This window comes from Notolepis coatsorum (genome assembly GCF_963971535.1).
Source record: "Notolepis coatsorum genome assembly, chromosome: 15".
NCBI lineage: Eukaryota > Metazoa > Chordata > Actinopteri > Aulopiformes > Paralepididae > Notolepis > Notolepis coatsorum.
Genome location: NC_140179.1, coordinates 48,456,424 through 48,472,405, shown reverse-complemented (window position 1 = coordinate 48,472,405; position 15,982 = coordinate 48,456,424). Strand labels below are relative to the sequence as shown.

The 15,982-nt window shown below is 42.5% G+C and overlaps 1 protein-coding gene across 1 annotated transcript in view; it reads left to right on the top strand.

Moving 5' to 3' along the window:
- ptprz1b (protein tyrosine phosphatase receptor type Z1b) overlaps window positions 1-15,982 on the top strand; it is a gene marked incomplete at both ends in the record, with an annotated part of 89,091 nt that overhangs the window by 13,494 nt on the left and 59,615 nt on the right. The window contains 1 exon segment of the mRNA XM_084330992.1: window positions 572-751. Coding sequence (XP_084187118.1) covers window positions 572-751 — 180 coding nt within the window.

The following is a 15,982-nucleotide window of genomic DNA, read 5'->3' as shown; positions in this document are numbered from 1 at the left end:
TCCGCTGTCACGAGACGAGGAAAACCCAGGACAGGCCTGTTGCGCTGTTTAGGATGTGCCGAGAAGATTCCAGGGGCTGGTGAACTTCTGGCGAATACCCAACATTGTGTAAATTCTCCCTGCGTTTCATAACAGCTAGTTCACGGAGTGCACTGCTACTTCCGTGTTGGAAACAAAAAGAGGAAGCTGGAGTGTGACCATGTCCGGCGTCATATAGTGGGACGCGGGGGCGTGGCCTGGTCACGTGCATGTGAGTGCATTTGTTTGTTTCGTGAGCACATTAGGTGCTAGGAGATTATGAGAGTTATCTCATAATGGCGAAGAGCGAGACGCGATTGCCAGTATGATAATATAACCTTTGTTGCGCATGCATGGGCTTGAAAAGTGATGCAGAGCTTTGCTCTATTTCTGCTGGGCAGGCAAACTCACTCTTGCTAATTTCTTCCGAAGTTGCCTACTGCAGCTTTAACTGTCCGGGATCATTGGAACAGCACAATGTAAATTCTGTTTATAGGGTGGGTTTTCCTTGAAGGCAGCCTCACCCAATCTGTATCGTGTCCTCTACATGCAGGTACTCTGAGCCAGGCGAACTGGGGGAAGAGGTACCCTTCCTGTAACAGCGCCAGACAGTCTCCCGTGGACATCGATGAGACGTTCACACAGGTCCGGCTGCAGTACCAGGACCTACAGCTAGAGGGATGGGAGAGACTGACCTCAGAGACGACTGCCATCCACAACGATGGAAAGACGGGTAAGTTGCTGTGGTGACGGTCTAACTGTTAACACATTAACTGCCACGGAGTTTGATCATCTTATACCATTCTCTGCCAGCACTGTAAGTCTATGGAGATGTTCACCTTCTTTGCAGCGCTATAACTTTTTAAATTGACATTACTATGGCCCATTCAACATCGATTATCTATCATTCAGGATGTAGGAACGTTTTACTTTTTCATTCACACATTCATATGAAAATACCGTCTAGAATATAAATATGTTTTTATCGTTTTCTGCAGTAATTCCTAGAACGTGAGATATAGGCATAAATGCATATATAGATTATCAAATGCCGTTTGTTACCGATCCACGCTATATAAAAAATTTCAACTGTACATGGTCCTAAACGTTATGACTGATCATGCACGGGTGAAACGGGGGGGGGGGGGGTCGTTTATAATTCCGTGATCGTCGTTAAATGCTTTATGTACTATGGGTGATATATAGATCAGAGCAGTTTGTATGGATAATAATAAACACTCACGCTGAAAATGACGTCAGCCTCCTCTTACCGTTGGGCGATGAGACTGGAGCAAAGATATCCCAGTTATTTGATGGGGATCGAGTAGATCCATTTCCGGTTTGTATAATACTAATACACGCCCAAATCATGTCGATTATTGAGTTATGGCAGCGATCCATATCCACGGTGTGTGGCTAGAGTCCCGCGACGATATGCGAGTGGCCGGACGGATTTAGGAGACGCACCGATATCCAACCGGCCATTTCCGGTTTGGCAACTCGCCGATCATCCACCAGGGGGCAGTATTGAAGCGTTGCAGAGTTGTGCCGAGTCCCACTGCATCAGACAAGGCTCCGTGAGGGAAATATGAATACCATGGCGAAAATATGAAATATGATCACAATAACGTTGTACGCCGTGGATTGGCAGAATTCGCATGAACTTGAAACACGTCATACAACGTGATTGGCGGGGAATGTGTTAAAGGAGCACTTCACCAAAAAACCATGCTGATTTATTTTGCACATAATCTCACACACATCTAAAACAGTTTTGCACACATTCATTTAGTTTGATGGTCATTGAGAATACATTTGTTTAGGCGGCTACGTGGCGTAGTGGGCAAGGCGCTCGCCACGAAATCTGGAGACGCTGGGCTTGCCTGTTCGAGCCCAGCGCTCCACATTTGCTTTCAGTTTAGCTGGTCGTCCGTACTAATACACATTGGCCGTATTAGGGGGTGGGAAACTGATGGGTGGGGATCGGGCGTTGTGGACAGCGACTCCTACAGGTCGGTTGGTGCGCCTGCGCAGTAGAATCAGGAAGTGTCGGGGGCAGCGTGAGCCTCCCACGCGTTACTCCTCGCCACTGAGAGATCGAGCTGCGCAGGTGAAAAGATTCGACTGCTGTTACCTCAAGTACCGGAGGGGACTTGTGCTATGTATGACTTAGTCCACATTGCAGCCGGCTTGTGGGAGGCAAGAAACAGCGTTCGTGACAGGGGAGGGTTGAATTGGATGATACGAAATTGGGATGGGAGAAAATATAGAAAATGGGAGAAAAAGTGGATAAAAAAAAAAGATAATACATTTGTTTAGTAATTATTATACAATGGCATACAAATTTCTCGATTCTGATTGGCTGAAACAGTCAAGTTACACGTGGTTATTTGTCATAACCCCACGCTCTTGGTCCCAGGACCCGCCCACAACCGAATTACTATCACTCCACCGTGCGAGTTTTTAGAAATGCAAGCAAGATGGCGGACAGTAAACGTTACGAATGGATATGTTGATAGGGTCATAAAGACTCAATCAAAAACGATTCTGTCACGGCGAATGTGTTAGTTTCTTACACAATGTTGGATTATGTAATTAGTGGGTCATGAGTCATTGTGGAACAAAATAAAAATCGTGCGAATTGATTGATTGATTGATTGATACATTTTTTATAATTTTTTTTACCTACTTTCTATAGAAGCAGCTGGGAGGTGCTCTTGTTTTAAGTGAGCGTGGATTATTGAATTGATTTATTGATTGATTGCAAATTTTATTACTGTCCGCCTTGTTTCCAACTGGTTAAGCTTGGCGACTCTTTCGAAGTCGCTCTCTTTCGAAGTTGGTTAAGGTTAGAGTTTGTCTTTAGAGCAGGGCGATAGACCACCAGCCCTGATTGGCGCTTGGGTTTTATAATAAAATGGCAAACAGACAAAGGTATAATGTTCAGTGCAAATGTGTATGTCGTTTACAGTTTATTAGGCCACCTATGCAGCTCGTTTATTTTGTCCATTATCTGCCTCTGCCACAAATGTATGTCTTAGTTATAAGGTGGTCTGTCACAGAGTTAAAATGTTTTCACTATCAATATATTAAATTAGCCATTGTTTTTGTTACCGGCCCCCCATACAATGGCTTGGAAAAAATTTGGCCCTCGGCCAAACTTAATTGCCTACCCCTGCTTTAACACAACACAAATATTCAATGTCCCCGATCACTGGTGATCACATTCAAACTAATTTACTCTCAATTACTGTCAAACTAAATTAATGTGTGCAAAGTTTTTTGGATGTGGGTGAGATTATGTGCAAAATAAAAAAGGGGTCTATGGATAGATGAATAAATAAAGTAAATTTATATTTAACAGGTAGGTCCGACCACACATTGTGATTGGTCGAGAGCATTCTAACCCGTGAGTATGTTCATGATACACTCACGGTTAAATCAACATGTCGTCAGCTTGTGACTGCAACTTGTTCCTGTTTGCGGACGACTCAGCCCTGCTGGTCTCTGAAAAAGCCCTCAGCTCAGAACTAGGCAAAATCTGCATATGGCTCGCCGACAACAAACTATCATTACACATGGGCAAAACAGAGTCCATTCTCTTCGGTTCAAATAACAAACTCAGCAAGACCGACGGCTTCTCGGTTACAGTGGGTGACAATATTGTCACAAGGAAAGATGAAATTACCTACCTGGGTTCCATCCTAGAGGCTAATCTTTCCTGTGACAAAATGGCATCCAATGTAATAAAAAAAGTCAACCAACGAACTCGATTCTTGTACCGGATCTCCTCTCTGGTAAACAAGAATACCCTGAAGACTCTAGCAGGAGCACTCATTCAAGGGTACTACGACTATGCTTGCACCTCATGGTACCAAAGCACCTCAAAGGCCCTAAAAAACAAATTACAAACATCTCAAAACAAGCTAGTCAGACTACTGCTTGACCTGACTCCTAGAACCCACCTCACCCCTGCCCACTTTGACAACCTAGGATGGCTTAGAGTAGACGACAGAGTACAGCAACTTGCAATGGGCCTGGTCTACAAGATACACTACGCGACCAAGGTACCCATGTACATGTCAAAATACTTCCCAAAGGTCAGTGAATACCACAATCACAACACCAGAGGGAGCTCCACAAATCATGTTAAACCCAGATCCGGCTCAAACAAGGGACTAAACACGTTTCGCAATTATGCCACATCAATGTGGAACGCCCTACCCAAAGCTGTAAAGGAATGTGAATCACTACCCACTTTCAAAAACACTCTCAAAAAACACCTACGGGAGACTGCAATTCGAAACTGGCCCCTACAAATGTCCTAACCCAGTTGCACAGTAAATGACCAAGTATGGCTTTGTCAGTATTCCAATGTATAGTGTACAGTGTCGTCGTCCCCTACCCAACCCCCCCCCCCCCCCCCCCCCCACCTCCAATGTACAGTCCCCCCCCACCCACCCACCCCCACCCCACCCACCCAACCTCCTCCAATGTACAGTTTCTACGTCAAATGTATATACACTCTTTTTCTGGACACTTTTGTATCACAAACAGTACTGTATTTGCAAATCTGATATGTCATAAATGTATAGATGTAGCAGTACTGTCTATCTGTATGTCATGTATGTCATATATGTCATGATGAATTGAAAATGGGGGACCCTGATGTAAACAAGACGAAAGTCTTTCTCTGGTCTGCATCCCCTTAACAATTGTATGTATTGAGCTGTACTGTACTGTACCCATTCTGCAATCTGTTAATAAACTTTTCAATTAATCAATCAATCAATCAATCATGAATATACCACTGCGCTGGCTTTAGAATGTTGTAGAACGTTTCAACTGCCATTCATCAAACGGAAACTGTCAACATTACATGACCTACTCCGCGGACAACGTTACGTTTGATTTAACGTACAGGAGCTATTTGAATCTCAAACAAGCCTCTTATTAAATGAGACGTTCTGGTCTCTGAGATGAGGGGGAGAGAGAGATGAGGGGGAGAGAGAAAGAGAGAGAGAGAGAGAGAGAGAGAGAGAGAGAGAGAGAGAGAGAGAGAGAGAGAGAGAGAGAGGTCAACTTTATTTATATAGCACATTTAAAACCAACCGAAGTTGCACCAAAGTGCTTTCCAATATAAAAACAGAGAAATACAAAAAATACAAAACACAGTATACACAAAATCAAAAGCTACAATACATTAAACAATCACGACACGACCGGGGATGTATGGCTTAACAAGCCTCAAAAAGCCAATGAAAAAAGGTGAGTCTTCAGCTGTGCTTTAAAAATCTCTAGGGTCTGGGCAGACCCAATTTGCAGTGGAAGACTGTTCCACAACTTAGGGGCAGCCACCGCAAAAGCTGGGTCGCCTTTTGTTTTTAACCAAGACCTTGGGACATCTAAAAGTTATTTATTAGATGACCTCAGTGCTCTAGCTGGGGTGCAAACAATCCTGAAGCAAACAGGGAGCCAATGCAGGGAAGCCAGCACTGTTTTTTTTTGTATCCTCTTTTTCTCCGCCTGATTTTTCTATTTTTCTCCCCATCCCAATTTAGTCGTTATGCCAATTCCCCCCTCCCCTACCTGGTTGTTGTGCGCATGTTCCTCCTACTGGTCAGTACAAGGGAACCCTGAAGTCCACCACATGCTTCCTCCAACACATGTGGAGACAGCCAGTGGCTCTCTTCTCACCTGGCAGCGAGGACTCTCATTGGTGAAGAGTAACGCGTGGGAGGTCACGCTGCCTTCACCATTTCCTGCCTTTCGCTGAGCAGGCGCCCAGACCTGACCTGTCCACAACACCAGATTACCACCCACGACTTCCCTCCCCCCAACTCAGCCAAAACGAGTTAGTATGACGACCGGCTCAAGCCGCAGGGCAATGCTGACTCCGGGAGTCGAGACCGCAGCCTCTTGCATTGGTGACGAGCGCAATCTCCGCTACGCGACCCGACCGCTCCAGCCAGCACTGGTTTAATGTGTTCATGCTTCTTTGTGCTGGTCAAGAGGCGTGCAGCAGCGTTCTGCCCTAGCTGGAGGCGTCATTTTAAACAAGTTACCATTCATTCATTCATCCATTATGCGTCACCTGCGGCAAAATTAAATGTTATAGTTCAACAACAACACGCTGTGTTGAGAGAGCGAGAGAGAGAGAGAGCGAGAGAGAGAGAGAGAGAGAGAGAGAGAGAGAGAGAGAGAGAGAGACCGCATTAACTCACTTTGTTTAGTTGAAACGTGGTCCAGGAGGGCTTGATAAAGTGTATATGTCCACTGTCCCACAGTCCCAGACTGTTGATGTATATCCACTGTCCAGACTGCATCCAGCTAGCCAAATAGCTTCTTGTTAGCCAGGTTAGGCACCACAACACAACAGCATCGAACAGCCTGCAAACTACCTGGCGTTCTTTCGCCCTGCTCTAAGACAAACTCTAACCTTAACCAACTTTGAAAGAGTGCCTAAGCTTAACCGTCGAAAGAACTTGCCATCATGCTCTAAGACAAACTCTAACCTTAACCAACTTCGAAGAGTAACTAAGCCTAACCAGTGTAGAAACTGGCGTCGGCCAATCAGAGAGCGTCTCCGAGAAATGCGGCTAGAGCGTCTCCGAGAAATGCGTTACGTGCGTTGACCTATTTGATTGGCTGCGAGGATACAGCGATGAAACCAGTGCACGCCCTGCTGTGCGCGATATGTCTCGCCCCGGCCTGAGAGGTAGTTACTAGTGACTTCCTGTGAATGAAAAACTATTATTTATATTTGATATATTAACGTTATATTGTGCATTGGAAACACAAACATACTTAAAATGAGTAAATATTATTCATTTTAAACATGTTTATTTTATTTCTAGGGCTCTAAAAAAAAAAAAAAAAAAAATCTTCTTCTCTCTTTTAACCAGGGAGGGCGGCGCTCTAGCGCCCACTATCGGCCGGCCGCCACTGGTCTAGACCCACATACAGGGCATTGCAGTAATCCAGCCTCGATGATATGAAGGCATGGATAACCCTATCCAGGTCATTGGCAGAGAGGTAGGGCTTGACTTTGGTCAGGCGCCTCAACTGAAAAAAGGAGCCTTTAACTACAGAACCAATTTGTCTGTCAAATTTTAAATCACTATCAAAAGTGACACCAATGCTTTTGATAAAAGAGCGTTTTCTGGCATCGAGGGGCCTAAAAAAACAGCAGAGTTCTTTAAACAGCCCAGATGCCCAAACACAATAACCTCTGTCTTACCGTCATTAAGATTTAGGTCCATCCAAATCTTAATGTCGTTAAGAGCAGCTAGCAGAGGCTCAAGACAATCCTTGCACTTTACTTACCTCTTAAGAGGCGCCCCAAAAAGTGGCCATTTATTTTTTGATTTTTTGAGGACTGCATACTTTTTTTGCTAACCAAAATACTATACTTTATACTTATAGCACTGGTCTCTTTTGAAAGATAACATTCAGAAGTGTCTGATACAATAAAGAAAGATCACTTTTAGTGCTAATGAAATAGAGTAACATAGGGCTGAACTTGAGTTGAACTTGAACTTGTGTACTTTTTCTGTAGTAGTTGCAATATCCAAAAATATATTTCCAAAAAAATTGGACTCTTGGTCCATAGCCTGAAGTCTTGTATAGTACGTGTCAAAATTTCATAAAAATGCGTTCAGAAATGTGTGATTAGGAATAATAATAATAATAAAATAATAATAAAAGCTCTGCAGGTTTCCATTTTCTCATAGACTCCATGCATTCTGCAAATTTTTTACTTCCCGTTTTCGCTTGTGACTTTTCACCTAGATCCCTGATTTGCTCATCCCCATGTGGGGTATCATTGGAAAGCCACACTCATTGGTTACAACTAGGGATGCACGATATTGATTTTTTAACACCGATACCGATAACTTTATGCTCCTCAAGCCGATAACCGATATCGATAACCGATATTTATTGTATTATAATTTTTTTTTAATGTTTAAATATATATATTTTTGATCAAATTTTTTTATTTTTTTTTGGTATTTATAAGCTCCGACATCATCGGTACTGCTATCGGTACTCGAGAAATTATGGAGTTTTTTTTTGAGGAATTTAAACGTCGCAAACTAATCTTGTTGGCCGTTTTCTATATCTCTCCTGCCTCGGTGTCTCTGCCTGCGCGAGGAGCGGGCTGTGCTCACACACACACTCACTCACACACACACACACACACAGGTGCTGCCGAGTACAGACAGCTCTGCTCTCATCATGGCGGACAGAACGAAACGTTCAAAAGTCTGGGTCTATTTTACTAAAGTCGATGCTGACAACGCTCGTTGCCACAAGTGCAACAAGACATTTGCCAGTAATGTATAAGCGCTGGTACTTGTCAATGTGGCTGGCGGGGAGCTAACGTTATTAGCCTGAGCTCCGAGTAGAATAATGGCCGACAATCCGGAGGTAAATAAACGAACGAGAGCTTCTGATTGGTGGTAAGAAGAAGAGGTGGGTGCAAGCGGTGGGACGTAATTGGCAGATCGACTGTCTGCCTCCGAATGTAACGTGACTACGTCACAGCCAAGAAAGGGAGCGCTGGATTTGTGAAAAACTCCCTGTTCCTAAACCACACGCTGTCAGTCGTACCACAGTACTGGCAAAACGGGAGGAGGCTTTAATAAAAACAAGCGCCCTTCATCCAAATCCACCCACACCGGATTTCTTTTAACCAAAAAATGTATTATATATTATCGGAGCTATCAATAACGTTATTGGGTTTATCGGGATGGCGTCATAATTGCTGATATCGGCCCGATAATTATCGTGCATCCCTAGTTACAACCCTGTCCAATAATTTTCTAGATCGCCAAATGAAATGTGCGGTGGTGTAGTGTTTAACACTGTCGCCTCACAGCAAGAAGGTCCAGGGTTCGATTCCCGCTTGGGGACCAGGTTTCCGTGATGCCAGGTACCCAGGTGGGGTATCTCCCAGGCCTTTCTGTGTGGAGTTTGCATGTTCTCCCCGTGCTCGCAAGGGTCCCCCCCCCCCCCCCGATAAGAGAAACCCAATGGAAAAACATGCACAACAGATCGCTGACGCTGTCGCGTCCCTGACGAAGACAGGCAGGAGAACTTTGATTGGTCCCCGGGCGCGGTACCTCGCCGGCGCCCTGTCTGCTCCCGGCTGCCCTTGGGGGGAAGGACGATGGGATGGGTTAAGCGCAGAGACTCAATCGCATCGGCGACCCTGAGAAAGACAATGCATGTGTGTGTGTGTATTCCCGTGTGTGTGTGCCGCCCATTGCATGTCCTATGTCATTGCATGCCAAATAAAGACGTCTCTCTAAAAGAGGTCCTGCATTATTATTATTATTATTATTATTATTATTATTATTATTATTATTATTATTATTATTATTATTATTATTATTATTATTATTATTATTATTATTATTATTATTATTATTATTATTATTATGATTGACGGAGTTAGAGCCTCGGGAGTCGCGAATGGTATTCAGAAAAAATAAAACTGTGCCATGTACTTTTGCGCACGCCTCACATATCGGCACGTAACTCGAAAACCGCTGAGCGGATTTTGTCGACTGAAAACGGCAATCGACAGGCAACAAATAGGTATATATTTACGATATATAATGTATTAAGAGCTTAAGCTGTTAAGCCCTAGCCCTATTTTCTGAAAATCCGCCTAACCTAAGTAAATGGAAGGTTGCTCCACTTCTACAAGGTCCATTTTCATGTTCTTGGTATCTAGGGACATCTATGGATCTCGTGAAATGTATTCGCAGTGTCAGAAATATTGTGTCTGTTACTAGGCTTCAGTAAATTGTAATGAGACAAAGGAGAATATAAATTATGATTTTTCTTTGCATCTTTGACAGTGAATAACACCATGCTAAAAATGTTAAACTGCCACTGAGCTCGTTCAGCACCTACTTGAAATCATGTGTACAAAAGATCTAAGCAAATGAATGAAGGGAAGATGATTAAACATAATGTTTTGTAGATACTGAATTCATCCATCCGGACACATGCAATTTCAAATATTATTATAGAATATAGAATACCAGGCCTATAAATGACCTTATTATAGCCAACTCGCACATCTATGGCAGAGTTCAATTTGGATTTAGTATCTCCAGGCGTGCACTGAAGAACCGTGAATGAAATCTATTGTATATGTACAGTTCCATTCTAATAATGGATATGGCTCCGCCATTTTGAATCCGTTTGCAATGCGGATTGTTGCTAAATGTTCACAGAAGGTAGACTCACACTAAGTGTGCTCCAATCTATGCCAATAACGCTCAGTTTTGTGGTAGAGAATCCCGAGAAATAAGAGAAATTAAAAAAATTCATACACAAGTCATTTGCTTGCAGGAAGCTAGAATCGTCTGGGTACTGTAGTTTTTCGAAATGTCAACGCTCATTGAGAGCTCTGGATGCCCTCTTCTCATATGACAACTGGCGATGGCCGCTAATTCAAAATGGCAGATATTCGCTAAATTATAAACACATTCCATGAACTAAAACCTCACTAAAAACACTTTACCCTATTGGTAAACAAACATATTGTTGAAAATATACACTATGACTGCTGTTGTGACATGGTTAGGGTCTTTACTCGTGGATACATTTGGGGGGGGGGAAACGCTACTTAATGTCAAACAGTGTGGATTGATTGATTTATGACGTGATGTCATTTGCGGTCCGCCGATGGGCTAACGAGGTTATAGGAAGGTAGATTTAGACATATCCGCATAACAGTGAAAAGAAGCATTCTGCTTACGTAAAATGGAATCTAAGGGCAGCATATATAGAGAAAATAATAAAGGGCCTAGGATGGAGCCTTGGGGCACAGGTAAGAGGGGCCACATTTGAGGAGAATTCACCCAGATGGACAGAGAAACTAGACACATTCGCTAGCCTAGCCGAATGCTAACGGCACATTATAGACCACCGCAACACTTCCGGTATTCTGAAATCATGGGAGTGAGAGCGGTGGGAGAAAATGAATGAATGTGGATGAGAGCCTTGACATTAAGTGGTTGTAGCTATGGCTGTGGGGGTGTAGGAGACATGAACCAATATACTTTTATATGCCTGAGTCTCCTGAACATGGAGAGACAAATCCCAAGTCAATCGGCACTTTATAGGCCGAGCTATAGTCACTTTTCTGCACCTACTCCTGAACTCTGCATGTGCAGATTGACAATCCAGAGAGACTCCGTGGGCAATCTGCACATGCAGAGTTCGGGAGTAGGTGCGGAAAAGTGACTATAGCTCGGCAGAGAAAGTGCCGATCCACTTGGGACTTGGGGCGCCCCAACAAGACGGAGATTACAGAGAATGATGAACTTCAACACCAAAGAAAAATGTATTATTTATTATTTATGTATATATATATATATATTCTATCCTCACTCAACTCCAACCCACACATCAGATCACAAAACTAAGATAAATGTTTAACTAAGTGCAATACCAAGCGGGGCTCTTTTCCCTAGATGGCACTGTTTGACAGTGTTACAGATTCGACCTGTTAAAAAAGAGCAATAGGAACATGCAGCGAGAGAGAGATAGAGAACAGAGAGAGAGGGAAAGAAAGAGAGGAGTGAAGGAGAAATGGAGAGAGATAGAGAGAGATGATACTGACAGATGGAAAGATGGGGAATGAATAAAAGACTGAACTGACAATGCAATGGAAACAGCAATGGAGAGGGATAAACACAGTACACAACCTAGAATAAAGATACATGAACGAGAGAGAAGGAGAGAAGGAGGGAGGGAGACAGATGTCAAGAGAGAGTGAAAAATGACTGAATCAGCTTTCTCTTCTCAATATGGCTCCCGCTGTGCGTGCACGTGTGTCTGTGTGTGAGAGAGAGAGAGATAGAGAGAAAGATAGAGAGAGAGATAGAGAGAGAGAGAGAGAGAGAGAGAGAGAGAGAGAGAGAGAGAGAGAGAGAGAGAGAGAGAGAGAGATTAGGGGGAGAGAGAGGTGAGGGGGAGAGAGGGAGAGAGAGAGAGAGAGAGAGAGAGAGAGAGAGAGAGAGAGAGAGAGAGAGAGAGAGAGAGGGGGGGGAATGTGATCACAAGGGTTTGTCTGTGTCTGAGGAGTGTGTGTGTGTTTATTTGTTTGTTTATTTATGGATCCCCATTAGTCTACTCTACACCCATGGGTGAAAGGCTCTTCCTGGGGTCCTAACACACAACCTACAACATTAGTGCATTACATTACAGTAACAAAATAACTATAAAAACATAAGAAACACCTTAGCCTAAGCACATTCTCAACATCTTCAAAATCTCACCAAAAATACAATACTAACTAAACTAACTAACTAAACTAACAATACTAACTACATAAATCAGTAACTCAACTGTATTTCACCATTCATAACAGCATCCTTCAACGTTTTCTTAAAAGTAAATTTGTTGCTGATCATCTTTATCTTCACAGGTATACAATTCCAGTATGCAGCAGCTCTATATACATTACGGTTATCTTAAGTGCATTTGCTCTTGGTAGATGTAGAGTAAAATGAAGACCCACAGAATGTCTGGTGACATAGCCATGTCTAGTATTGGTGGGTTGTAGTTCTGACCATAAAGACTTTTATAAATATTAAACAAAAATGTTACAAGGCTGCATGCCAGCCTCTGATCCACTCTAAGCCAAGACAGAGCGGCATGCATTCCCCCAACACTGCTCCTCACAGAGCAGCGGGGGGGCGAGACGTGCCGCTCTGTTCTGAGCGAGCTGAAGTTTCTCCAGATCCCGCTTTTAAGCGCTCAACCAAATTGTTGGTAGTCCAAGTGGGATAGGACTAAAGCTTGTAACATTAGTTTAACTGTCTTCTCACTCAATAGATGAGCACACCTTCTGATCATTGAAATACTCCTACTCATTTTAGCCAACTATGTTATTAATTTGCATTGACCAAGCAAGCTTTTCATCAATAATCACACCCAACAACTTGGCCTCTCTAACCTGCTCAATAGCAGCACCAGTCAACACAATATTTAGTTCCTGATCCGTTCTTAATTTATTTCTAGAGGCCAGCATGATAGTCTTTGTTTTTGAAACATTTAACTTGAACTTGTTTTCAGTAACCCAATTAGAAACCAGCATTAACTCTTCTTGGAGCAACATCTTTCTCTGCAGAGACATACATTGATTGTCGTGTCATCCGCATAAATTCCAATGCATGCATTATTCAATACATATGGTAAATCATTAACAAAAATGTAACCAAGTATTGTTAATCAAGTTAATCATTAATTTAATAGAACATTCATTGAAATTATATGCTAATAGCTTCCCGAGTAGGAGCTCATGATCAATGATATCAAATGCAGTGCTAAAATCCAGAAGCACAGCACCCACAATTGACTTTCTGTCTATGTGTTTCAACCAGTTATCAGTAAGCGATGTTAGTGCTGTGCCTGTGGAGTAGCCGACTTTATATGCATGCTGGTATTCTGAGTTAATGCTGTTTTCTTCCAAATATCCCTGAATTTGCTTACATACAATTTTCTCAAACATTTGACTTAATACAGGCAAGATACACACAGGTCTACTTTGGCCCATTGAAGGACTCCTTACAGTTTTTCGGCAGCGGGGTGACTTTTGCAATGTTCCATAACTGTGGATAAACACTTTTCTCAAAACATAAATTAAATAGACACCGCTACAAACTCGGTTGCTACAGTAGCTGCAGTAATTTGCCGTCCACACAAACACCACAGGGTTGATCACCTTTAATATATAAGAGATTTTCCACCTCCTTTGCATCAACCCTCCTGAACTCAAAACTGTGTGTGTGTGTGTGTGTGTGTGTGTGTGTGTGTGTGTGTGTGTGTGTGTGTGTGTGTGTGTGTGTGTGTGTGTGTGTGTGTGTGTGTGTGTGTGTGTGTGTGTGTGTGTGTGTGTGTGTGTGTGTGTGTGTGTGTGTGTGTGTGTGTGTGTGTGTGTGTGCCGTGCGTGCGTGCGTGTGGGTGTGTGTGTGTGTGTGTGCGTGCAAGTGAGCGTGCATGTTTCTTTATATCCTTGCCTGCTGATATCATTGAATCTCTCTGGGTTTCAAACGATGACAGAAAGGAAATTGGCCAATAAAGAATATATCTTCTGTCAGATAGTCGTGCCATTATGCATCTCTATTGTCTGGAGTAGGAACAGAGAATCAGAGGACACCTGGGCCCTCATTTATCAACGTGGCGTACGCACAGATATGTGCGTAACCCGTGCGTACGATCATTTCTAAGCAAAGTGTGGGATTTATCAATTTGAACTTGTGCTTGACTTTGTGCGTATATTTAAGCACAGGTCGGACCATGCGTAGCTGGCGCCCGTTGGTAGAATATATTATTACAACAAGGAAATAAGCTTCTGTGCATTAGTTTCAACACTGGCGTGTTTTGTATGAACCGTAATTCATTATAGTTCATTGTAAAATAGCAACAGTAGTGTAATTATGGTCAAAACCCTATAAATAGCATTTGGAATAATAGGTATTTATCTCCGAATGAATGCAGCATGGTTTATAGCGTTATCGGAATATACGGGGTGTAGCTACTGACTGACTGAGCTCCGCGTAGCTCAACTTGTTATTATTTTGCGCACAGACCGCAGAAACACGGGAACGTTTTGATTATATTTAAAAGGCTTTACGTTAAACGAAACAAGTGGAATTTCGAAGCTGTAAGCAGAATACAAGTCATATGAACACCCACGATATAGTGTTCTTCCCCCTTCCTACTGTATAAGAAAGAATAAAAAAACGCATTGCAATGAGAACAGGTGTGTATGTGTATTACAAAACCCTTGCAATAACGTGTCTTAAATGAATGAAAAGCATACATGCTCTGGACACAGAGCATATATCGTGTGGGTGATATGACTTGTATTATGCTTACAGAATTCCACGTATTTAGTTTTACAATGTCAAAGCCTTTTAATATAAATCAAAACGTTCCCGTATTTCTGCAATCTATGCGCAAAATAATAAGGAAACTATTATATGAATATGAATAGGAATATGATATAAGGTATACACTGGTCCGTCCGCGAGGATATAGCGAGGAGTCGATAGCCATTAAATGCCATTTGAGAATATAGGCTATTAATGCAATGAAAACATATTATTTAATGTTTTCATAAGCGTAAAGATACAACAGCTAGATTAATGATCAAGTTAGTTTACTGTGCAGGGTTCGCAGGGCTGTGCATTGTGCTATTATATATGCGCAAGTTACTGTTGCATAATGTAGGCTATGGCTGCTATTATATGTAATTCATATAGGCTACCTAATAGTATATGATTTTTAGAGGCATCTATTTTGTTGTCGGTATTAGGCTAATACCAAAAACAAAATAGATGCCTCTAAAAATCATATTATAGCCAATCGAACACAACTAATAAAGGCATTCATATTACAGCATGGTTATAATGACACACCACCAACACCAAACAGTTGTCAACGAACGGTCTTTATTAGTATTTTGAGCTGTCCAGGCAGAATTGCAGCAATGGTCTTAGGGAGCCGTTGATATCTGACATCACCGTGTACAAGTCAGCCTTTTATTTATCCCATAACACCGGTTGTGTCTTCTTGGTTCGACAGCGCCTCAGTGAACAATCTCCCGTGAAGTTTCTCAGAGTTCCGCTCGGGTCAGTCCATTATTTCACATCCCATGGGGGGTGTTTCATGACCATATATGGATAATCATGCACGAGCATTGACAAAGAGGTATTTATCAACACGGAGGAACGTAGGACCTGTGTACGCACGGTTGATAAATCCCAATATTTCTGTGCGTGCACACATTCTAAATTCTGTGCTTACGTATGAAAATAGAACACTTTCTAAGAAGTGTTAATAAATGAGGGCCCTGGACTTTACATGTTTTTACCTTTATTTACCATGGTAGGTTCTTTATTTATCCATGGTAGGTTCTATATTTACACAGGGT